The 25,604-nt window shown below is 46.4% G+C and overlaps 1 protein-coding gene across 1 annotated transcript; it reads right to left on the bottom strand.

Moving 5' to 3' along the window:
* Positions 1–69: 69 nt before the first annotated feature.
* Positions 70–21,637, bottom strand: LOC146356539 (vomeronasal type-2 receptor 26-like). Its single transcript, XM_084830171.1, has 9 exons — positions 21,476–21,637; positions 20,042–20,845; positions 16,079–16,306; positions 15,087–15,213; positions 8,288–9,181; positions 7,987–8,045; positions 7,220–7,249; positions 6,360–6,427; positions 70–238 (listed from the first exon to the last, which is right to left on the bottom strand). The coding sequence occupies exons 1-9, from the start codon at positions 21,635–21,637 to the stop codon at positions 70–72; spliced, it is 2,541 nt and encodes an 846-aa protein (XP_084686297.1).
* Between the last annotated feature and the right edge of the window lie 3,967 nt (positions 21,638–25,604).

Raw genomic sequence — 25,604 nt, 5'->3', positions numbered from 1 at the left:
TTCCACTGTCCAAAAGTGATGATAAATCTCTTCTAATGCTTAGCTGAAATACACCTCCTCACAATTCCTTCACATGGTCTTAGAGATCACGTCAGCTCCATCTTCAGCATCACAGCCCTTCAGCATTTGAACACGGCTGTCCTGACTCCCTTTCGGACACAAGAAGAACCCGGATGCTAGAGGAGACCAGGAGTCCATCTCGTCCAGCATTCTGTTCCCAAAGCAGCCAACCGGCTGCCTGTGGGAAACCCATGGGCAGGACATCAGGGCAGTAGCATCCTCATGCCCATGTTCCCCAGCAACTGAGGTACATAGGCACACTGCCTCTGATACTACAGGTGGCATATAGTCACCGAGGCTAGTAGCCATTGATAGCCTTCTTCTCCAGGAATCTGCCCAATCCCTTTTTAAAGCCCCTTAATCTTCTCTTCTCCATTCTAAAAGTCCAGAGCTCTTTCAACAGTTCCTCAGAAGACCTCATTTCCAGACTAACATTAACCATCTTATGAGGCTGTTTGGGGAGCAGGATATTGGTTCTGCACATTAACAGCATGGCAGAAAAATCCCATTTGCCATATCATATGTTCCCAGACTAGGGATGTATGAAAGGGACTTACCTTGTCCCGCAGCTTTTTTCGCGGTGGGGGGGAGGCGCTTCGCTTCTCCCCCCAAAGTTCATGCGAGGGGGGGGGTGTCTTCCCGCCTCGCCCGGCTGAAATTCAGGCTGGGGGGGAGGCTTCCCGCCTCGCCCGGCCGAAATTCAGGCCGGGGAAAAGCGCCCCGTCTCCCCGGCCGCGAACTTCAAAAGAAAAGTAAAAAAAAAAGCCCCGTGATAGGCTACGTAACGATTTACGTAGCCTATCATGGCTAGATCTGCAAAGTCAGCCGTGATAGGCTACGTTAATCGTCACGTAGCCTATCACGGCTGACTTTGAAAAAAAAAAAGCGGAAATAGCGTTGTCCTTATTTTCACCGTAGTCTACGTAAATATTTACGTCGACCACCGTGCAAAAATGAGGAACCCAAATGGCAGCACCCATGCGCGCCGCCATTTGGGTACGTGCTTTTTTTTTTTTCAAAGTCAGCCGTGGTAGGCTACGTAAAGATTTACGTATCCTATCACGGTGTTTTTTGAAAATCCAGCCGTGATAGGCTATGTAAATCTTTACGTAGCCTATCACTTTTTTTTTTTTTTTTACTTCTTCCCGGCAGAAGAACATCCGCAGCCGGAGAGGCGGGGCACTCCCACCCAGCCAGAATTTCAGCGGGAAGGGATGGGGCACCTCCCCCCCAGCCAGAATTTTGGGGGGAGGGACGGAGCGCCTCCCCCCCACCGCAAAGCAAGCGTCGGGATCAGGTAAGTGTCTTTTGTCCATCCCTGTCATGGCCATTGGAAAGACGCAAATGGCAGCTGCAGACGCGGCCACCATTTGAGGATCACCGGAACGGCCGACCAAGGTAGGCTCTGTTCCAGGCCCATTTCGTGGGGCAGGGGGGTGGGGGGCTTTGTTCCGCCACAGATTTTGGGGGGCCAAATGCGTTGGCATTCGGCCTCACCGAGATCCATGGCGGAATTCTCCACCATGCCTAATGGTGGGCCTTCTCTGTAGTGGCATCCACCCTCTGGAGAACCCTCCATTGTGCAGCTTGGGAGGTAGAAAATGTGACATCTTCACAATGCCTCCTGAAAACACACTGGTTCACCCAAGCTTTCCCTGGGCTTTCAGTAAATTAATAATGCCACCCATTTTACTGCTCCTTGAACTGTTTTTACTGCGGTAGAAGTATTTTTAAAGGGATGGACAGACTCACACGATAACGATTATAGGCCAGTGGCCAACATCCCCTTCTTGGGCAAGGTGCTTGAGCGGGTGCAGGACAGCTCCAGGCACCCTTGAATGAAATGGATTATCTAGATCTATTTCAATCGGGCTTCAGGCCTGGTTTTGGAATGGAAACTGCCTTGGTCACCCTGTGGATTGACCTCTGCCGGGAGAGGGTCAGGGGGAGTGCGACCCTGTTGATTCTCCTGGACCTCTCAGTGACTTTTGATACCATTGACCATGGTATCCTTCTGGATAGGCTGTCTGGGTTGGGAGTTGGAGGCACTGCACTGCACTGCAGTGGTTCCGCTCCTACTTGGATGGCCGATTCCAGAAGGTGGTGCTGGCAGGTTGTTGCTCTGTACCATGGCAATTGTGCCATGGGGTTCCACAGGGCTCGATTTTATCCCCCATGCTGTTTAACATCTACATGAAACAGCTGGGGGAGGTTATCTGGAGGTGTGGGCTGAGGTACCATCAATATGTGGATGACACCCAGCTCTACCTCTCTTTCTCATCAAACCCAGGTGAGGCAGTGGCTGTTCTGAATAAGTGCCTGGGCACTGTAATGGGCTAGATGAGGGCCAATAAACTGAAACTCAATCCAGACAAGATGGAGGTACTGTTAGTGGGCAGTTCGTCTGCCCAGCTAGGTGATATTGAACCTATTCTGGAGGGGGTTACACTCCCACTAAAGGATCAGGTTTGAACTTTCGGGTTGTTCTTAGACCCAGAATTGTCACTTGAGGCACAGGTGAATTCCGTGGCATGGAGCACTTTTTATCAGCTTAGGCTGGTATATCAACTATGCCCTTATCTGGACAGAGAGAGCCTAGCTACAGTTATCCATGCTCTGATAACTTCTCGTCTGGATTACTGCAATGCGTTATACGTGGGGCTGCCTTTGAAAATGGTCTGGAAACTTCAGCTGTTCCAAAATAGGGAAGCAAGATTGTTAGCAGGGACTAGCCAGTGAGCTCATATTATGCCAGTACTTTTCCAGCTGCACTGGCTGCCAGTCCATTCCCAGGCCCTATTCAAAGTGCTGGCATTAACATTCAAAACCCTTAACGGTTTGAGGCCAGGCTATCTGAAGAATCACTTCCTCCCATCTGTGCCTGCCTGGACCTTAAGATCATCCTCAGCGGCCATCCTCGGACAAAGGAAGTGAGGCTGGTGGCTACTAGGAGGAGGGCTTTTTCCATGGTGGCACCCTGGCTGTGAAATGAGCTCCCTAGTGAGGTTCTCCTGGCACCTACATTGTATTCCTTCTGGTGCCAAGTGAAGACCTTTTTATTTTCCCAGGCATTTTAGCATATTAGCTTTCTAGTCTTTTTGGTTTGCTGTTTTAAACCTGTATTTTAAATCTCTGCATTGCTGCTAGGTTTTACTCTGGTTGTATTCTGGTTGTAGTGTTATACTGTGGTTTCAATTTTTTATATATTTTATATCGTTTTACTGTGTGCCTTTTGGTTTTAATTTTTGTGAACCGCCCAGAGAGCTTCAGCTATTGGGTGGTATATAAACAAACAAACAAACAAGCCAAAATAAGGTACAGTGGTAGTTTTCACCAAAAGTTGGAAGAAAGAAATGACATGCTGAGCCACAGCTTGGAGTAAAAAGTGCAACTGTGTCAATTTCCAGCACTCTTTAAGTTTCTATACCTTTCGAAAATTTTATCGTATTGGTTTAAAAATGTGCACAACTGCAGGTAGGTCATGGATGTCAAGTTTCAAGTTACCAGCTCAACAGATGTCATTTTTATAGCATCTACGCTATTTGCGTTCCCCTTATTTTCGCCATCTTAGTCTACATAAATGTTTACATAGACTAAGACGTGCCAAAACAAGGAACACAAATGGCGGCGCCCATGGGCGCCGCCATTTGCGTACACGCATGTTTTTTTTTCTTTTAAATCAGCTGTGATAGGCTACGTAAACATTTACATAGCCTATCATGGTGTTTTTTAAAAATCTAGCCGTGATAGGCTATGCAAATCTTTATGTAGGCTATCACGTTTTTTTGTTTTTGTTTTTTTTTTACTGGAAATGGCGGCGGAAGACCGGCTGCCGCAGCCACTGCCACCGAACAGCCTCCAGAGCCGCCGCCGCCAGGAAGATACGCCCAAGGTAAGTCCCGTCCCGGGGGGGCGGGGGGGCAGACTGTTCCGCCACCGATTTCGGGGGGCCGAATGCGCTGGGATTCGACCTCCCGGAGATTCGTGGCAAAATTCTCTGGCATCCCTAGTATTGCCAAAATCTACTTCACTGCAATTTCTACTCCCTTGTTTTACTCCTGCCATCCTGGGCAACAGAGAACAAGATTGCGGTAGCTTCTGCACGACAGCCCTTCAGATATTTGTAGACAACTATCTTCTTTTTAATCTTCTGTATTCCAGGCTAAACATACTCAACTCTTACAGCTCTTCCTCATCAGATTTGGTTTCCAGGCTGATGTTTACAATCTTAATAGGCAGTTAGGGTGGCAGGGAGAGGACAGAGAGGTGACCAGGCACCTCTCTGTCACCTACAGCCAGTGCCTGTTTGCATGTTTTGAAAGAGAACTGGATGTTAATTCCGCAAATTAAAGAGAGGGCAGGAAGGGCACAAATGAGGTGATATGTTACCTCATTTGATATTTCATAAAGAACCCATCTAGCTTCACCTTCTGACATGGCAGGCTGTCTTTTAGTGTTGGTGCATCCCCAAATTCGTCCCCCAATGGCAAAATAGTACAGTGATTTGCCAGGTCCCAGATAATGGGACAGTCCCTGGTAATTAGAGATTATTAGATTTTACGAAATCTGTAGCAAGTGGAGCATCAGTAATCCCATCACACAAGGAATGACTTACGCGTTGGATCTGTAAGAGGGGGCCTTGTTGAAAATGTATGGTAGAAACATCGCACGTGTTGCAGAGATAACCCTACTAATGAGGTGGTCTCCTGGTCTGTAATAATTAAGTAGATCTATTCCATCCCTTTTCAAATTCAGCTGGCATTTGGCCTTGAGCATCCCACAGGTTTCCAGGGGTAGCAGAAGCAACAACAGTAGCAGAATCATTCTGGATATGCCTGGTACAGCCTCTGTCTTTCTGGCTGCTCCTTTCAACTAATTAGAAGAATCATTAAAAGAAGCCAACACCCTTCTGCAACAGGGACTTTCCTAATATAGATGGAGCCCAGCCAGACAAGGCTTCACATCTTCAGGGGATGAAAGTAGGGAAATCACATGACACAGTCCTTCTCACCTGCTCCAAATTCCCTCCCAACCTCTCAATGGAACATACACATTTATGAACCAGTCTGGATACAAGACTTCACTTCCTGTTGCTCTCCAATCTGTTGTTTATGTCAGTGGACTCAAAGGTGATACTTGGGGAAAAAAATCCCTTGAGCTTTGGAGAGAATAATAATAACCACCATGACTGCATTCATTATAAGGGGAAGAAGTTGTATCAGCTCTGCAAGCTCCTTAACTTTCTTTTTGGAAGTGCACAGCTGGAGAAAAACATCTTTGTGAGAACTCACTGATGCAGTGCCATAATCTTAACATGAGACAGGGGTGGGGGTGGGGAGTTGAACTTGGCCTTACAATTACCAATGTAACATCTTCATATATGAACCAAGATCAATACATTTGTTTAAGATATTTAGGGATGTACGAAAGTCACTTCCCGTTTCGCGGATCTGCTTCGCGGTGAGGGGGAGGCGCTCTGTCCCTCCCCCCGGAATCCTGCCCGGCTGGCTCTGCTCCACGGGGATTCCGCAGAGCCGCCGGCCAGCTCCACCGGCAGTCGTACATCCGGCCTCTGGGCAGCAGGGACGCAAATGGCGGCGGCCGTAGCCGCTGCCGTTTGCGTCCCTGGCCTGCAGTCAGCTGTGATAGGCTACGTAAATCTTTATGTAGCCTATCATGTTTGTTGTTGTTGTTGTTTTTACTTGGAAATGGCGGCGGCGGCAGCCGGTCGGAAGACCGGCCGCTGCCACCACCGCCAAACTGCCGCCAAACCGCCGCTGGGAGCTGCCTCCGCCAGGGACATTCGCCGAAGGTAAGTCCCATCCCGGGGGGGGGGACCATTTCTCCACCAATTTCGGGGGGCCGAATGCGTTGGCATTCAGCCTCCCAGAGATTCGTGGAGAAATTCTCCGACATCCCTACAAAAGGTGTACATTGGGCTTCCTACCATAAAATTGTTTTGTATCCTGAGAACCTGTTTCTCTTCTTTGTGGTTTAATTTGGATGCTTGCCTCCTTCAGTTTTCATGATGGAGGAATGGCAACTTCCTAAGCCATGCCAGGGTCATGAAGGGGTATGTGTGTGTGTGTGTGTGTTGGATGTGTGTGTTACTGTATTTTGTCTTTTCCCTTGTCCAGTTTTCTTTTTCATCCCCCCCCCTTGATTCCAATAGGAGGGGAAATTACTGCACCAGCTTCAAGGCTAGGATAATTTTTTCCCCCTGTTTAGGCCCCCTTGTCCAGGAAACAAGGGGGCTTCCCCAATCCGCCCCAGACACACCCTTTTTTGGCCCCCATTACCCTTGGAACACTAGAGCAGTGCAGCAAAGGTAGTGAAGTTTCTTCTGGCCACACTTGGGAGCTCTCCACTAAATTGAACGGTCCATCACTTCGGAAGGGGGGCACAGGGAGATCCCAAAAGGGGGTCTGGCTTCAATCCTCTCCATTAGCACACCAGGGAAGGGCTGCACTTAAGTGGCTGGGCTTCCGACCACACAACTGAATCCAAGATAGGTCACGTTTCCACACTCACTTGCACAATCACACAACGGAAAGTGGGTAAAAGAGAAGGAGGCTACAAATGGTAGAGAAAGGACCTCCAGATGGTAGGACGGGGTTTGAAATATTCCTTTCCAGGGATGGATCATCCTGAAGATGATGCAGAAGTGGAGAGCATCTCCTGTAGCTGCTGAGGGCAATGAGCCTTTGTCAATATAGAAGGCTCTCTGGCAAAGGCCTAGCTTCTGTGTCTTACAGTGGTTTGAGCACAGTGATTTCAGCAAGGAAGCTAGAAATGGAGAGCTGATGGGAACTGAAATTGTGGTCCAGACCAGAACTGTGGGCACAAGAGCCTTGGGTTTATATAAACTTCTCAAGGAAACCTCCCTGATCAATGCACATGCTAACCTTAACTATGCAGTTCCCCTGCCCAAATCTAATAAAAGCAGGGTCATCCCGGTGTATTATACTGAAAGGGTGGGGGACCTTTACCAGCTGTGTAGATCCATGGGGGTATATTTCTTGTTGCCCGGGATATATTTATTATGTATTTCATAACTATTTCCTTAGTGATGGGCTGTGCCTTTGCAGTGCAGTCACTTCAGTATGGCTAATTAGGTTATATCACTCTGTGTGTGTGTGTGTGTGTGTGTGTGACTCACCTTAACCAAAAGGGGCACTCCTGTGTCCCTCTAATAAACAAAAAACTTTTATATTCAACATGTTGCATTAAGGGTTTTTCGTATTCACTCAAGCTCCAAAAGGCCATAAAATGATGGCTGTAAAGGGCCAAGCCCTTACTGGACACATTATTTAGGCCATTATTTATATGAAATGGTATCTTATGCTGTGGTAATATCTGGCTTCACCAGTTCCTTGGAGCTGGATGGTTGTGAGTGGCAGAGTGGTGGACCAAAGTCCAGTATTTGTCTGTTCACTGGAACAGACATATGGAGTCTATGCAACTGAAGTGATCATGCAATTGAAGTTACCATTCCATGTTACAAGTGCCCAGCTGGCAACCGATAACATCCACATAGAATGATGGCCCATGCTTTCAGATGGCAGGGAGGAGTCCCAAATTTATAAATTGGAATTTGGAGGTACTGGCATTTTTATAACATTTTCAAGCATGAAGTTTCAAAAACATTAAAAAAAATTCTGGTTATATTATAGAGCTTCTCTACATGAACAATTTATTGCACACTCGTGCTTGGTCACTCACAGAAGTTTGGGGGTCCTTGCATGATGTTGTCAACCTCAATAATGTTTTCCATGCTTTCCCCCCTTTATCCCACTTTCAAAAAAATCAGAGTTAAGCTGCAATAAATGGTGCCATATCGGCCGTGTGGAATGCCACCGTTGTGCTATAATTCAGCCACTAGATGGCATTTTTTCATTGAACATATAGAGCATTGCCAAGCATTGCCAAGTTTTCAATTCCGAATCGCGTGTTTGCAAGGAGCCCATTGTAAACCTGGACAGACTCTGGAAGAAAAAGCCCAGGTAAGGATGCGGGATTGTTGCTTAATATAGAGAAGCCCATAGACAGGAAAGATATTACTATCACTCAGCAAAGCAGTCAGAGATATTGTCATCCCCCTGAAAGAATGATTAAATATGATCTGAAACACAGGGGTGCAGGTGAATGGGAAGCAGATGCTTTGCTTTGTGCTTGCTAAATGACCCACTTGAGAAACAATTCCATACACACTATACATTTATTTTACTATTCATCATTAGGTGCTCCTTCGTATTCAGAGCAGGCCTCAGTATAATGATGTAGCACTTTGGAATAAAGATGCAGCCCAGCAACCCAGCACTGGAAGCCAAAATAGAGAAGACCTGCACGGCCACCATGTATTTCCCCTTGGTGCTCAGGTAGGTGGGCACAAAGGACACCCAAACACTGCAGAAGAGCAGCATGCTGAAAGTGATCAGCTTGGCTTCATTGAAGGCTCCAGGCAGCTTCCGGGCTAGGAAAGCCACCATGAAACAGATGGCAGCCAGGAAGCCCATGTAGCCAAGGGCACTATAGAACATGGCAACAGAACCTTCATTACATTGCAGGATGATCTCTCCAGGCTGGGAGTGCATGTCGGAGACAGGGAAGGGTGGAGAGGTCCCCAACCAGATGGTGCAGAGGACAATTTGGACACTGGAACAAAAAATGATAATGGAGTTGGCCAGACTCTTCCCCAGCCATCTTCTCATGCTGTTCCCTGGCTTTGTGGCCAGGAAGGCCAGCACCACAGTGATTGTTTTTGCCAACACAGAAGACACAGCAACTGAAAAGATGATGCTGAAGGCTGTTTGTCTGAGGAGGCAAGTCATTTTCCTTGGCTGGCCAATGAAGAGGAAGGAGGTCAAGAAAGAAAGCAGGAGGGAGATGAGGAGAATGTAGGAGAGGTCCCGGTTGTTGGCTTTGACTATTGGAGTATCTAAGTATTTAATGAAGATTCCTAACACAAAGCCCATGGTTAAGGACAAGAATAGGGCAAAGGAAGCCAAGATGATGCCCAAATATTGTCCATAGGAGAGGTAAGTTATCACCTTGGGGATACAACGCTCTTGGTCCTTGTTTGGGTGCTGATCTTCTGGACACTTGTTGCAATTGTCTGCATCTGCAAAAAACAAAAAGAGCTGCTTCCTTAAATAATCCATGTTCTTTTTCATTCCATCAAATAATGTTTGGGGGCATTTTCTGAAATCGAAGGGTCTGAAAATCTTGGAGTGGTGGAGAGGTCATATAGTCGGGATGGGGAAGAGAAGAAGTTCATTGGTAGGGGACATGCTTGGCTTGCAGGAAACCTCAGTATAATGACTGGATATCTGCAACTAAATGGATGCAGCAAGACAGGGAGGACCATCTCCCAAACACATTGGAGAACCTATGCCAGTGATGGTAGGCAGTTTTGTGGTGGACCATTTGCTGCGAATCCAAAAAATGGATTTAAATGTTAAATGTTAAATGTTGTTCAAATAGCTGTGTGGTGGCAGGTAAATGAACCCAAAATAGTCCAAGAGGACAATGCTTGTGTATTGAATTTGAATCCTACACTTCCTTGAAGTTGGTCTGGTAGCATACATGTGGTTAAGTTAGGGTGAGAAATAATAACTCATCTAATTTCACCCAGTTCTAAGCTCCTGGCTGAGGAGGGATCATTCCCCCAGTTATGAGCGATCCTTTCAGAACTCATAGCAATTCCTTCCTAATTTAACCCCCCTGTCAAAGCCTCCAGGCATCTTTGCAGTCACACAAGGAAGACAATCTTTTGGTAAATAGATTTATTATGCAAATCACAGCAAGATCAACAGCTCTTCAGGTTAAAGACCTAACGAGCACCCAGCAACACAGAGCTAAGTTCTCTAGTCAGCTTTGTGCAATACTAATTAGACGACAAGAAGTTCTCTCTGTTGAATGCACTATGCTAGGACGTTGAGACAAAACTGGTGCTGAACAGCAGTAGAAAACCTGAGTGGCTGTTCCAGGCACCCTCAGGGAGAGTCTTCCCCTAGGGACCTCTTTTGAGTGGCCAACCTTTTAGACCACCTCACTTCCAGAAGTTGCTTCTCCCTCCTCACCCAACATCTGATCCTTGGGTCTGTCACTCCCAACTCCTGCCCCATTGTAAGATCAGGCATTCCCATGGTGGATGGAGAACATTTGATCCAACTGATTAGCTGGCATCTGGAAAGACTCCTCCCTGTCACTGTCGCTCTGCCTTGGTAGCTCTTCCATCCCTTCTCCCTCTTCTTCATTTGACTCTGACTCTCTTCCCACTCCTTCTCTGGATGCTTCTTCAGAGATGTGGGGTCCAATCCTTACATCTCCTCAACAATTTGGTGTTGTTGGCAAACTTGGCTCCATCATTGCTCACCCCTAATGCCAGACCATTTATGAACAGGATAAAAAGCACTGGTCCCAATTCAGATGTTTGGGGAAGCCCACTATTTACATCCCTCCATTGCTGGCCATTTTTTCCAGCTCTTTCTTTCTCTTCTTAAACCTGTTACTGCTCCATAAGAGGACCTCTCATCTTGTCAGATCTGGACATCCCAATATTGTGGCTCACACATTTCAGTAAACCTTTTATTGCTGTAATATAGGGGTGCACGAAAGTCACTTACCTGGTCTCACAGCTTGCTTCGCGGTGGGGGGGGAGGCGCTTCGCTGCTCCCCCTGAAGTTCAGGCCGGGGGATGGAAGCTTCCCTCCTTGCCCGGCCGAAATTCAGGCTGGGGAGAAGCGCCCCGTCTCCCCAGCCGCGAACTTCAAAAGAAAAAACAAAACAAAACGCCCCTGTGATAGGCTACGTAACGATTAACGTAGCCTATCACGGCTAGATCTGCAAAGTCAGCCGTGATAGGCTACATTAATCATCACGTAGCCTATCAAGGGTGACTTTGGAAAAAAAAAAAAGCGCGTACGCAAATGGCGGCCCCCATAGGGAGCTGCCATTCGCGTTCCTTATTTGGTCCCTGTAGTCTACGTAAAGAATTACGTAGACTACGGCGAAAATAAGGGCAACGCTATTTGCGTTGTCCTTATTTTCGCTGTAGTCTACGTAAATCTTTACGTAGGCTACAGGGACCAAATAAGGAACGTGAATGGCGGCTCCCTATGGGGGCCGCCATTAGCCGTACGTGCTTTTTTTTTTTAAAGTCACCCGTGATAGGCTACGTGACGATTAATGTAGCCTATCATGGCTGACTTTGCAAATCTAGCCGTGATAGGCTACGTTAATCATTACGTAGCCTATCACAGGGGGCGTTTTGGTTTTTTTGCTTTGCTTGTAATGGCGGCGGTGGCAGCCGGTCGAAAGACCGGCTGCTGCCCCCGCCTTGACGAAGACCTGCCGAACCGCCGCCGGGACCCGCCGCTGGGAGGGACATTCGTGAAAGGTAAGTCCCATCCCGGGGGGGGCAGGGGCGGCGGGGGCGGAGAAGTTCTCCCCGAACAACCTTCGGAGGACCGAATGCGTTGGCACTCGGCCCCCCAAAGTTTCGGGGAGAAATTCTCCCCCGTCCCTACTGAAATATTGAACTGGCTTTCAGGCTTCACAGTCCCGATAATAATCAGCGGAGGACAGATTGTGCCATAGTTCTGTTGCCTTTGCTTCAATTATGGATGGATGCACTCATCTGCTGCTGCCTCACCTTCCAGTCATCAGACCCCTGCCAGCTGCCCATCCCTGCTCATGCCAGGGTGTGAGCTGCCCAGAGGTCCACAGAAGTCCGTCAAGATGGTGCACAATTCCCCAATGAGCTGCCATTGTGAGCACAGTGGTGGCTGGCTGTAGTCTTGTAGCAGTGGGAGGCAGCAGGATGGGGAGCCTTAAAGGGGGCTTTAAAGGGGCCATGTCAGCAACATTACAGCCATAAACATTTGGAATTGTTGTCCATCACAAGCTGAATATGAGCCAACAATGTGATGTGGCTGCAAAAAAGGCCAATGCTCTTTTGGGCTGCATTAATAGAAGCATAGCTTCCAAATCCCAGGAAGTGCTAGTTCCCCTGTACTCAGCACTGGTTAGGCTTCATCTGGAGTACTGTGTCCAGTTCTGGGCACCACACTTTAAGAAGGATGCAGACAAACTGGAGAGGGTTCAGAGGAGGGTGACGAAGATGTTCAGGGGACTGGAAACAAAGCCCTATGAGGAGAGACTGAAAGAACTGGGCATGTTTAGCCTTGAGAAGAGAAGACTGAGGGGAGATAGGATAGCACTCTTCAAGGACTTGAAAGGCTGTTACAGAGAAGAAGGTCAGGATCTCTTCTTGATCATCCCAGAGTGCAGGACACGGAATAATGGGCTCAAGTGACAGCAAGTCAGATTCTGGCTGAACATCACGAAAAACATCCTGACTGTTAGAGTAATACAGCAATGGAACCGATTACCTAGGGAGGTGGTGGGCTGTCCCACCCTGGAGGCATACAAGATGAGGCTGGACAGCCATCTGTCAGGGATGCTTTGACTTCGATTCCTGCATTGAGCAGGGTGTTGAACTCAAGGGTCTTATAGGCCTCTTCCAACCCTACTATGCTATGATTCTATGATTCTAACACCTGTAATGTTGCTGACATGGCCCCTTTAAGGCCCCATTTTGTGTATATGGGATAGTTACGGAAAAGCACGGGCAGCCATTTCAGTGGAAAATGGCGCTTGGCAAGGAAGTGGATGACCACGCACTTGCCCAGCTCAGCATGCACCAAATCGAGCAAGCCCTAGGGTCTGCGGACTGGCATCCGGGGCTCCGAGCCAGAGTCTTTTCCCTAGCTTGAATACAGGGGAGTGGCCACTAAAGATCCCTCTCAGACATTCAATCCTGGCAGAGAAACCTAGCTCGAAACTGTGCTCTACACCTCACCAGAAACCTCTGTTCCTCTTTAGCTGTCAGCGCATTTTAGGCCACACCCCAGAAGCCCCCTGCTCTGCAGAGTCCTTTTCTTGCTGTCCTGTCCCATGGAAGACATCCCAGCCATGCCCACCTGCTTTTTGACACTTAAAAAGAACCCTTAGTGAGGCAGGATTTTCCTTTGCAGAAGACTTGTTGATACTTTTCAGCAGGATGTGTCATTCTATATGCTTGGTAATTTTTTTACCTATAAATGTTAGCCACCAATTTACTCATAAAAGACATTATGCTAACTGTCCTGTAATTTCCAGGATCAACCCTGGATCCCTTTTTTAAACACTGGTGTTACATTGACCACTCTCCAATTCTTCTGCTAGACAGGATGATCTTAGGGACACATCACATATTTTCTTTAGAAGATCAGCAGTTTCACATTTTCAATCCCTACAAATTCTTGGATGGATAGCATCTGGACCCAGTGATGTTTCAGCTTTCAATTTGTCAATAAGGTCTAGAACAGGGGTGCAGAACATCTGGCCCACAGGCCTAATGTGGCCTCCAAATCTCTGTAATCCAGAGAAAGAAAATGTGCAAAATTTTCCCAGAGTTCCCGGAAAAGGCCAGTAGCTTGGTTTGCAAATGCAAAGCAAGTCGTAAATGCTGCAGAACTCCATCAAATTTTTAAAAAATAAAGAACGGGATTTCCCAACTGTGGACATCCCTAGTCCTAACCCAATGGTTGAAGGTGCAGGGGAGGAGAAGCCAGTTGGGGCAGATTCACTGCTTGTGGGCCTTCCCTTCTCCAACTTGGAAAGCCACATTCACACTGAAGCCTTTTCCTGCTGGATGTTGCAGGAGTATTATCCAGGGCCTGGTCTGAAGGCACGTGAGGCAGCCACTTTGCTGAAGCTAAGCAGGTCTGGGTCTGGTCAGTGCTTGGAGGGGGGACCACCTGGGAACCACATGTAGCAACCTTGAGTTCCACCATGGAAGAAAGGTGGGATATACAGTACATGTAATAAATAAATATCCTCCCACTGCATCAACCAGGAACTAAATGACACCAGGGTGCATGTCAGAAGACACCCGTAGACTATTAATGATGATCCCTGCCCCATTCACCCTTCCCCCACCTTGATTGACTATTATGTATATTCTCCTTCTTGTTGTTGTTGCCTTTATTTTGTTAACTTTATTTTGAAATAAAAATGGGGGGGGGGAAGCAAGCCATTCCTGCTCAGAATCAATATGCTTCACATGCCCACACTGCCAAGGTACACCTTTTCTTAGTGTCTCTTAAAAAGTTATGAAATGTACGTACTGTTTCCAAAACTTGCTTTGACATTTCTCCTTAGAGGCCATATCCTCAATCACAATGATGCTAGGAAATACAGCTCCAAGACCACACCCCAAGTCATTAGCAGTGGTACCACTCTCAGCCCTGCTGCATCCGAGGAGACCCCCCCATCTACTGTTTAACCCATTGGGTCAGTTACTGATGTAAGCAACAAACAGCCATGGGTCAGCTCACAGGAGGATTCCTCTAGCAATCCAGTAAGACTCAAGTGGCCCATAAATTTTGGAAATTTCTGCAATTGCCAGCCAATTAAGTTTTGCCTGCCCTGCACACTCACTCAATGGGAGAAGGTGCAGGGCAGGAGAAGCTGACTGGGGCAGGTTCATGTTTCCTAGACTTCCCCAAGGTTGGAAGCCCCATGCACACAAAAGCTGGTTCCCAGTTGATGTATGAGGAGGTTCCTACCTGCATGTCATTGAAAGGGCAGAGGTTGCCTGTCCTATCCACTGTCTCCCCACCCACCCTCCAGTCCACCCTCCAAAGTCACATCTTGTGACTCCGTTTGTGAAATAACATACGGATAGTGCAACAAAGAACTTCAAATATTTTCACAGAAAATGTCTGGGTGAATCTTTATTTATTATTATTATTAAATTTATTAATCGCCCATCGGGCTGGTCACCCAGCCACTCTGGGCGATGTACAACATACAATAAAACAGTTTAAAACAATAAAATTCTACAGTAAAAACATTTTTTAAAATACTCTAACCCACCCCAAATGCCTGCCTGAACAACCACATTTTTAATGCACGACGGAAGCTCATTAAATCTTTGCCTCTTCCCCAAGAGCTGCCCTTTCACCCGAGTCACCCACCTTCCTGGGTGGAGATGGTCCCTTCCGCGCAGGGAGCACAGTCATAGCAGCACACTGGCACTCCTTCCTGAACCACCTTCATGAGTCCAGGGTGACAGCTTTCCACGCACCGGGAAAGAGGCAGGGTCTAAGCATAAAAACAAGAAACATCAAGGAACGCATTATGGATAATTTATCTATGGAAAGCAAACATGGCATTAGAAAGGACCCGGCATTCATCTAGTCCCAAGTTTAACTTAATGCTTGCAACTATGTGTATTTATGTGCAACTGAAAGAACTGAATATTGCTCCCCTGTTTATCCTGTGTATCCTCTTCCAACCCCTTTTGCTGTTGTTTCCTTCTGGCAAATGTTAGACTGTAAGCTAGTTGGGGCAGGGACCTGTCTTCTTTCAGCCTGTAAAGAGCCATGCACAATGATGGTTCTATAAATAAATAATTTAAGTTCCATGTGACCACCAGCCTGTGTTGGAAGACCAGGCTTTTACTGCATGGTCAGGTAGAAGAGCTGGGAAAACATCCACCCCTCTCTGAGATCTTGAAGGACTGCTGCAAGCTGGAATTTACCAGCATTCCAAGGCAACTCCACATATAACTGTTTTAAATGAGGTTGTTTTACCTGGACTTTCTGCCTCTGGTTTAGTTGCAGAATTAAGTTCGGAGCTCTACATGAATTTATTTTCCTTCCTTTCCACTACATAACCTCTAGGTGGCACTTTAGTATAATGGAATAATGCAACTACACTGGTGGTGACTAGCACTTTGTTTCACTTTGGCAAAGAATACTGAATTTTCTCCACTCCTCCAAACCCTCTGAAATTGCTAAAGAACAGAAGAGAAACTGGATAGTGACCTTATCATCTAAAGCACCTGAGTGAGGAACAGAAAGTGCACAATAAAAACCTCTTCTAGAAAAGCTCATACACTCTGTTGCCATTATTAGATCTTCGGAGATGATACCTACAGTGGAATGAAATGCATGATTTCTCCCACCTCGTTGAGCCATTTGGGCCACACAATGGCCTCCTCATCAATGGTGAACTTGAAGTCTGTGGATCCCCGTCTCTCTATGCTCCCAAATTTCACTCTAACAACAGTTATATTAGGAAACACCACCCAGTTCACAATGTCGAGGTCACTTGCGAGGTCTCCTTTCTCATCCAGATACACTCCACCCATGGCAGTGTTGTAAAACTGGGAGTTTTTCAGGTAAGGATGAAGCTAGAGTGACAGAGAAAACACCCCCATTTAGGAAACAGAACACCAAGTTCAATATCTCAGTTCAGCCTCTTTCAGTCTCGGGTCTGTCATATGACTCAGGCCTGGTCCTAAACCCAAGTGAACACTGGAAATCTCCACCTGGTGGATCCATACTTCCCGCACCCCATCTCCTCCATGGTGGCCTGTCTAAGCCTCTTTGGGGTGAGAGACGGAGAGCTTGCAGGAGTTCCGGCAGCACTACCAGCCTTCTGTTTGCCCCTACTGCTGCCCTGCTGGGCCGCGGGGGCTTCTTCCCAGAGCAAGATTGATTGGTGCTGCCTCCTGAAGGGCAGGAGAAGGCTTTTGGTGCTGTAGTGCCCTGGCTGTTTCCCCCTTCTCAGAGGCACCTTGCAGTGGCAGCAGACGGCAGTGCTGGGATCCACTCCCAAGTCAAAGTGGTCCTACTGAGAGCAGGGCCTCACCCACCTCTGCCCCTGCCAACACTCCAAAGATCCCTCATATTGCGCTCGATTGCTTTGCCACACAGTGGAGTGTTCTTGGAATAAGAAGGTAGTTAATATAAATACTATGTGTCTGGTGCTTTTTCAACACTGCCTTGAAATTTGGATGTATAGTGTTGGTGGAACTACAACCCTTTAAAACAACAACAACCTTCTTTAATTTCGGTTTAGGGAGGATCAACCCAGAGAAGACACAGACGGTTCGGCACGGGGGCGGGGAGGGACAAACACTACACACATAGGCTGCTATAATATGCCTTTCTTTAGGAATTTAGAAAGAAAGAAGAAACAAAACACTTGAATATGGCTTTAAAAGGGTGGGGGGAGGAACATGCCCAGAAGTCAATGTTTGTTTTTAAAAATAGAAATAAGACTGGGTTTGTAAAAATCTAAAAGAGACAGAGTGGACTGACAAAAATGGCAAGGAAATAGAACGGAGTAAGCAGAAGTAAGGTTCGACGTTAAACAACAAACTCAGCCTTTTCTGGTGTCCAAAATCGAGATAAACAAACAGAGGCATGGCAGGGGAGGGGAGAGCGTAGCAGCAACAAGTGAGGAAAAGCAATGTTAGTTTGACAAAATATGGAAAGGAGTGATGAATCTAATCAAATCAGGGATGTACGAAACACCTACCTGGCTCCGCGCAGGGGCATCCGCGGTAGGGGGGAGGCGCTCCATCCCTCCCCCCGGAATCCTGCCCAGCCAGCTCCGCTCTGTAGCCAAGCCGCGGAGCCGCCGGCCGGCTCCGGCCATCCGCAGCCAGACATCCGGCCACTGGGCAGCCCTGCAGGGACGCAAATGGCGGCTGTCATAGCCGCCGCCATTTGCATCCCTGTATTGAGCCGTGATAGGCGACGCAAATATTTACACAGCCTATCAAGGCAAGGGGGAAAAGCCCAGCATACGCAAATGGTAGTAGCCGCCATATGTGTACACAGGGTTTTTGTCCCTCCTGCCATGATAGGCTGCGTAAATACTTAAGCAAATGGCGGCTACCACCGTTTGCATACGCTGGGGTTCCCCCCCCCCGCCATGATAGGCTACGTAAATACTTACGTAGCCTATCACGGCTAAATACAGGGATGCAAATGGCGTCCCTGCATTAGCCGTGATAGGCTACGTAAGTATTTACGTAGCCTATCCTGGCTGAAGTAGGGATGTACGAAAGGTACTTACCTTTCGCGAATTATGTTTATGGTTGGGGGGGAGGCGTACCGTCCCCCCCCCGGAATCCTCGCTGGGGGGGAGGCACTCCGTTCCTCCCCCCCCCATGAAATCCTGGCCGGCCGGCTGTGCTCGGCAGCAATTCTGTGGAGCCGCCGGCCAGCTCCGCCAGCAGCCAGACATCCGGCCGCTGGCTAGCATGGACGCAAATGGCGGCGGCCATAGCCGCCGCCATTTGCGTCCCTGCAGTCAGCCGTGATAGGCTACATAAATGTTTACGTAGCCTATCATGGCTGATTTAAAACAAAAAACAAAAAACGCGTGTACGCAAATGGCGGCGGCCACAGCTGCTGCCATTTGCATTCCTTATTTTGGCACGTTTTAGTCTACGTAAACATTTACGTAGACTAAGACGGCAAAAATAAGGGGAATGCAAATAGCGTAGCGTCTACGCTATTTGCGTTCCCCTTATTTCCGATGTCTTAGTCTACGTAAATGTTTACGTAGACTAAGATGTGCCAAAGTAAGGAATGCAAATGGCGGCGGCCGTGGCTGCCGCCATTTGCGTACGCGCGTTTTTTGTTTTTTTTAAAAAAAGTCAGCCGTGATAGGCTACGTAAACATTTATGTAGCCTATCACTTTGTTGTTGTTGTTGTTGTTGTTTTAAACTGGAAATGACGGTGGCGGCAGCTGGTCAGAAGACTGGCCGCCGCAACCGCCACCTCTGAACCGCCGCTGGAGCCGCTGCCAGAGCCGCTGCCTCCAGGAAGATCCGCCCAAGGTAAGTCTCGTCCCGGGGGGGGGGCGTTCTGCCACCGATTTTGGGGGGCCGAATATTCTGGCATTTGGCCTCCCTGAGATACATGGCAGAATTTTCGTACATCCCTAGGCTGAAGAGGAGGAAGCGAATGGTGGCCGCAGGACGCCCACCATTCGCATAGCAGCGCAGACAGGAGCAGGCAAGTGCTCTGTTTTGTGCGCCTTTCGTGGGGTTGGGGCGGTGGGGACTTCGTCCCGCGTGCCTTTTGTGGGGGGGCGGGGGCTTCGTTCTGCGATGGATTTCGGGGAGCCAAATGCACTGGCATTCGGCCTCACCGAGATCCGTCGCGGAATTCTCTGACATCCCTAAATCAAATACAAATAACAAACGAGCTGGAGGTACAAAGATATAGGAGAAAGCGGCTGGAAGAGGTGCTGCAAAAGACACCGTCCCAATGGGGACGGACGATCAAGGAGCGAGGGAAGGGAACGCTCCCAGTACAACCAAGCTGTTTCTTTGGTTGTACTGGGAGAGAACCAAGAGAGCTTCGGCTATTGGGCGGTATAGAAATAAATAAACAAACAAACAAACAAACAAATAAATAAATAATTTTTTAATTTAAATTTTAAGGAAAGCCTGGCGGTGATCAAAATCAAATAAATTGAAGGAACAACTCCTAGGAATGCACACACACGTGCACACACACGTGCACACACACACACACACAATCATCTACCCACATCAGCCCTCTCCCAAAGACACAGCTAGCACAATAATTGAGTGCAGCCTTTCGCCAAAGTATGTATACACCCTTCCTCCACCTCTCTCTGACTGGAGACTGCTGCCGTCAGTTCTGGCTGACAGTTCCTATTCGCCAAAACACCCTCTCTCCTCCTCCTGCGCTCGCCTTCCCCATCCCTCCCTCCCTCCTCCTCCTCCTCTTCCTCATGCCCCTCCGCATGAGCATTCAGAAGTTGATGAACTTCTGGACTGCTCAGGCATTAAGCAGAGCTCCGAATATACAGGGCAGAGGAGGTGCTTCGTGGGGGGAGGGCACTTCACCCCAGGGCGCCTCAGTACTGTTCTGACCCGCTTTGTATCACGAGGATTTTGCTCCAAATAAGCCCGCTTCACCTCACTATTCGGGCTTCCTAACAAGGTGGTGCACAGCCCTCCTATAAATACACATTTCATCCAAGCTCTACATTTCACATTCTGACAAATTCTAAACCCAAGACAATAATCCTGGAACTGTACTGTTGATTGTACAATTGACTCAGCATGCATATCTGTGAGGGAAAAGGGAATACCTGCCATGGCTGTAACAGCCTGCCTCTGCCCTCCACCGCCATCCTCTTGGATCTGGATGAATAAGCTGCATCTAAGGCATGAGCCACAACATGGACAGTGTTGTAAATCATGTAGTTGTCTATAGACAGGATTCTTTCCATGTCCTCTAGGGGCAGGGCCTCCAGTTCCTCGCTCTCTGTGCATCTTGTCCATCCTTTCACAGACAATGCGTGCTTTGAGTATGAACAGCTAAATGCTTTCCCCCCAAACTGCATGATAGCAGACAGAAGGGGTCGCAAATCAACAAAATTGGATGTTTTAATGTTCGGGATGAAGAAGGAAAAAATACCATGGATACTCTCTAAAAAGAACTTACTATATATCAACTCAAAGTTGATGTCCCACAAAACGGTTGTGATCCAGACTTTCCCCACAGTGGGTTTCACAAACTTTTCAACTACTTTTTGCATATGAAGTATTCCTTCAAAGAAGGAAATAGTCTCTGCATAGTAAACATAGACATTCACTTGTGGCCACCTGTGAGATGAAGAATGACGGAGACGGATTTCTACTGTATTCAGTGCTGGGATGATCACCGAGAAAACAACACAAACACCCTTTCTGATGAGCTCAGGCGTCAACATCTTTACGAACATCTCTCCATTGTCAGTGTCTGGAGCAAAGAGACCAGTCATCGTCCACCTGAAATGCAGGAGCAGTTTAACAATCTTCATGTACAGGTATTCATCTCTTGGGAACACCCGGTAGAAAAAAGGGAAGTGGGTTTTATCATTCAGATCATGAGAAACAAAAGCATAGGAGATCTAGCAGAGGAAGGAAGAGATTAATGCATGTTGTTTCAGATAAAAGCTCAAATCTATATTACCTCACAAAATGTGCAAGCTTCTTCAATAACTCAGACAATCTTCATCAGATATTTCTGGGATCTGACTTCATACTAATGGAACAAGTATTAGTTTATCCCACATTCCCATCATTGTCTAACATGGTCAAGAAACTAAACCAAGAACCCAAAATAGGAGCACACTTGATTCTTAGGGTGAACAAGAGCTTTGAAGAAGTTTACCCTCCCTTGTCTCTGTTGCCCCCAAGTCCCCCCTTCATTCAGCTATAAGCATATCAGTTCACATGAAGTTAACGTGAAGTTAAACTCATGCTTTGCCCGTGTGTGCAGGATTTTTCATTCACAAATATCCAGTGTTCCCTGCAGTACAGATTGGGACTGGGCTTGAAGGGTTGGAGATCTCTTTCCCTTTATGCCCCACTGTGAGTCCAGATCACCACCCCCACATGTCTCGTATTGTCATTATGAGGGGATGTTCCCATTGAAGTTCTCTAGAGAACTTTTTGATTCCTCTGGAAGGAACTCCAAGTAGAGTTACTGTACACTCAGCTGCAAATGTAGCCCCCCCCCCCAACACACACACACACACCTGTGGGATTTTGTAGATGCCCAACACAGATGAAATCTGGATGGAGATGTCAGAATTGGACCCTTCAAGAACAGCCAGTGGGTTCTTCTGTCTTCCACAGTAGTAGTTGGGCACATTTGCCTGCCCTGTAGAGAGCAGGCTCAGTAGGGCATCAGCAGTCATTATTGCATCAAAATAGGTGTCGTGGATGTTGTAGCCCAGTGTGATGTTTGGTAACAGCCTGGGATTCTGGTTGATCTCCTGGGTGGCGAATAGGAAGGAAAGGTTGTTCCAGTATCTCGTCGCTATTTCCCTGGCAAAAAAATGTATGTGTCACACTGTCATCCTGGCTTCAAGGAAACTAAAATATTCAATTCTTGCTTCTTTCTCCATGAGTCTTTCAAGGAGAGAGAGAGAGAGAGATCTTTAGCTTGGATAAAAGGTGAGTGAGGGGAGGCATGATAGAGTTGCACAAAATTATGCATAGTGTTGACTTCCGGTTGGAACCAATGTCGCTTTGGTAGCATCTCACAGGCTCTCCATGGTAGCTTTCTCCAACAGCTTTTTAAAAGGTTGAAAAACCTTTTCATTCCCCCCTGGAATTAGAAGGGGGGCAAGGCAACATCTGGAAAACATCTTGGAGAAAAGTACCCCCCTCAAGATAGTGGGGGGGAATGGATTCCAGGATTATCCCTCCAGAGCTTTACCAATGCAAAAAGCTGTTCTGAGACTCCTATTTCATAGGAGAAAACAGGGCTGACATGTTCCATAATAATATATGCTTTAAGAAATATCAACAACTCCTGAGGGATGATTTAATACATATTAACAATATTTGAGAACATCTGAAGACCTGCAAGATCTGTTATGAGAGAAACATGACAGCACTGAGGAGAAGAAAGGAGCTGGCATCAACTCCCCCCGCACCCTCTGTGTCAAAAGTTTCAAAAACAGAAGATATAGGGGAATTAATTACTCTGATAAAGACTTTATCTTCGCAATTTATGGAGCAACCCAAAAGGCTGGATTTAATCCAAAATTCCATCACTGCCTTGCAAGGAGCTGTGGATTTAATTAGTGCATCATGGGGAAAAATGGAGACAAAATTAACAAGCTGGAAGACAGAGTGGCAGGAAATGAAACTACGACACATTCTTTTTTAAAAATGCCTCTGATAGAATTTCTCAACTGGAGGCCTTCATGAGAAGATCCAATGTACGTATTATTGGGATTAAAAATCTGTGTAATGATGTAAAATTGCCTATTTTGTGGATAAACTTTTGCATGAGATTCTCCCTATTCCATCTGATTATTTACTTGAGATTGAACAGGCATTTCGTGTGCCAAATGCTAAAGGGACTGACTATATGATCATAGTCCAATTTGCAAAAGTCTCCACAAAGAATTATATCCTGTGTTTGGCAAAAGCCTTTCCTGGAAACAAGATAAAGTTATGCTATTTCCAGATTACATCAAAGAGGTGGCGAATAAAAGAAGGCAATTTATCAAAGCAAAACATATGGCAAAACAATGAACTTACAATATTACTTAAAATATCCTGCTACACTTTGTATTGTGTCTGAAGGTCAGATGAAGAAGTTTCTAAATCATGAAATGGCGGAGGCATGGCTGAACATAAAAATGTGTGAGATTTCTGTTACAACCCCATGAACGGGAATCTTTAAAAAGCTTTGTTAACTGTTTGTGTTTAGTCTACATGATCCAGGCTAGTCAGAAGATAAATGATTATACATATATTCATTTATTCTCTTTCATCTTTCATTTTTTCTTGCTTTTCTTTATATTTTTTATTTCAAAATAGATATGGTATGCTGTATTTAAATTTATTTATTTAAATAATTTTATTATTAAATAGCACTATTTTTATTATTATTATTATTATTATTATCATCATTATCATTGTTGTCATCATCTGGGAATGAATTGCGGACCTGTTTCTTTGGTATAAGATTGATGATATGATATTGAAATGTAAGGTTGTTTATTAAACTGTAAGATTGTTAAGGTTATAGATATAGTTTTTAAAATAGAATGGCATCAGAGGCCGGGGGGTATTGGAGTTTAAACTTAATTCTTTAAAGGGGAGGGAGAGGGAGGGGGGGAGGGAAGGGGAAAGAATCTTCTTTTTTTCTTCTTCACTTCCTTTCCTCCTCCCTTTTCCTTTTTTTCTTTTTTTCTTTTTCCTTTTCTTTTTGTTACTGTGGTGTCCTCATCAGAATATTGTATTGTTGGGAAATTGTAGTATTGATCAGGTGGTTGGTATTTTTGGTATTGTTTATTTCATTTCTAAAGTTAAAATAAATAAAATGTATTTAAAAAAATTATGTATAGTGTTGAGAAAGTGGATATGCAGACATTTTTCTCCCTCTCTCATAATACTGGAACCCGGGGCCATCTCATGAAGCTGATTGGTGGGAGATTCAGGACAGATAAATGGAAGGGCTTCTTCACACAGTCCACAGTTACACTATGGAATTCACTTCCACAAGACATAGTGATGGCCACCAATTTGGTTGGCTTTATAAGGGAATTGGACAAATTCCTGGAGGATAAAACTTTCAATGGCTACTAGTCCTGATGGCTCTGTGCTACCTCCAGTGTCAGAATCAGTACACCAATTGCTGGGGAACATGGGTAGGAGGGTGCTGTTCTCCTCATGTCCTGCTTGTGGGTTTCCCGTGGACAGCTGGTTGGCCATTGTGGAAACAAGTGTGCTGAACTATATGGACCTTTGGTCTGATCCTGCATGGCTCTTTTTGTGTTCTTATGCACATAACATTTGCAGAACCTCACTCAAACTAACACTGTTGCTTTTGAATTCTTTGTTTAGCTTTTGAATACTCCGCTGCTAGTCTTTCTGTCATATATATATATATATATATATATATATATATATATATGCATTACATTTCCAGAACTTGACTGAAATTAACAGTGATCCTGAGCTAAAGCCAGATGCACAATCTCCAATCCGCTCTTAATAGTTTATGTGTTTGTGGGTGGGGTGGGGTGGGGTGGGGAGGGGAGGGGAGCTTTGTTTCAGGGTCAGTAGCCATTCTCCTTTTTAAAACAAAAGCAGTTCAGGTGTATTTATTATTTATTTCCAATATTTATATACCACTCCATATCTGGAACAGATTTCGGAGCGGTGAACACAACAGATCAAACAGTAAGAGCATAAAAAGATTGAAACACCACATTAAAATTACACTTGTTTAAAAACTGTAACTGGTCAATTAAGGAATGCCTCCTGGAAGAGTTCTTCCCAGTGCTGGAATTAGGCATGTGCAATCCTTTAAAATGAGGAAGAAAAACTGACAGGGCAATGGGTTGGGAAGCGTGTCATACGCCATATGATCTTGCAGTACCAAGAAGAAATTTTAGCGTAAATCAAATGCGATGAAGGCTCGTTAAATGATGAAGCAGTGCTCTGAAGGGAGAAGTCGCTTTGGTCATATTTGCTACTTAGAAGAAGGAGGGGGGGGCGATTGGATGTACTTGTGTTAAAATATAATCATCAGCCTTTAAATTAAAAAGGTAAAGGTAAAGGTGTCCCCAGGCAGTCGTGTCCGACTCTAGGGTGCGGTGCTCATCCCTGTTTCTAAGCCGAAGAGCCAGCGCTGTCTGAAGACGCGTCCGTGGTCATGTGGCCGGCATGATTGAACACCAAGGTGCACGGAATGCTGTTACCTTTCCCGCCGAGGCAGTACCTATTTATCTACTTGCAATTTCTTGCTTTCGAACAGCTAGGTTGGCAGGGGCTGGGACTGAAGACGAGAGCTCACTCCGTCACGCGGCACTCGGGTCTCGAACTGCTGTCCTGCCGACCTTCTCTCTCTCTCCCTCGTTCTCTGTGTGTGTGATTGTGTGTGTGTGAGAGAGAGACAGCGAGAGAGAGAGAGCGTGAGGGAGATTATCATGAACATACTTCAGCTGCAGTCTCTTGCAGTTCTTCCTCTAGTAATCTATTCTGTAACTCCCCACCACCACTACACCCCCGACCCTATTTCTGCCCTGTACAGTTGATTTGAAGCCTGTCACAAGCACACTGTGCTACATTCCAGGTTGTGTTTGTGTGTTTTGGTTGCTTGTTTGTCCGGGGTGTGTGTGTGTTTTCGAACCTTTTAAC

This window comes from Heloderma suspectum, chromosome 2 (genome assembly GCF_057233095.1).
Source record: "Heloderma suspectum isolate Gila_16-S chromosome 2, 16-S_ref, whole genome shotgun sequence".
NCBI classification, from domain to species: Eukaryota; Metazoa; Chordata; class Lepidosauria; order Squamata; family Helodermatidae; genus Heloderma; species Heloderma suspectum.
The sequence above is the reverse complement of the archived record's forward strand: the minus strand, read 5'-3'. Positions and strand labels throughout refer to the sequence as shown.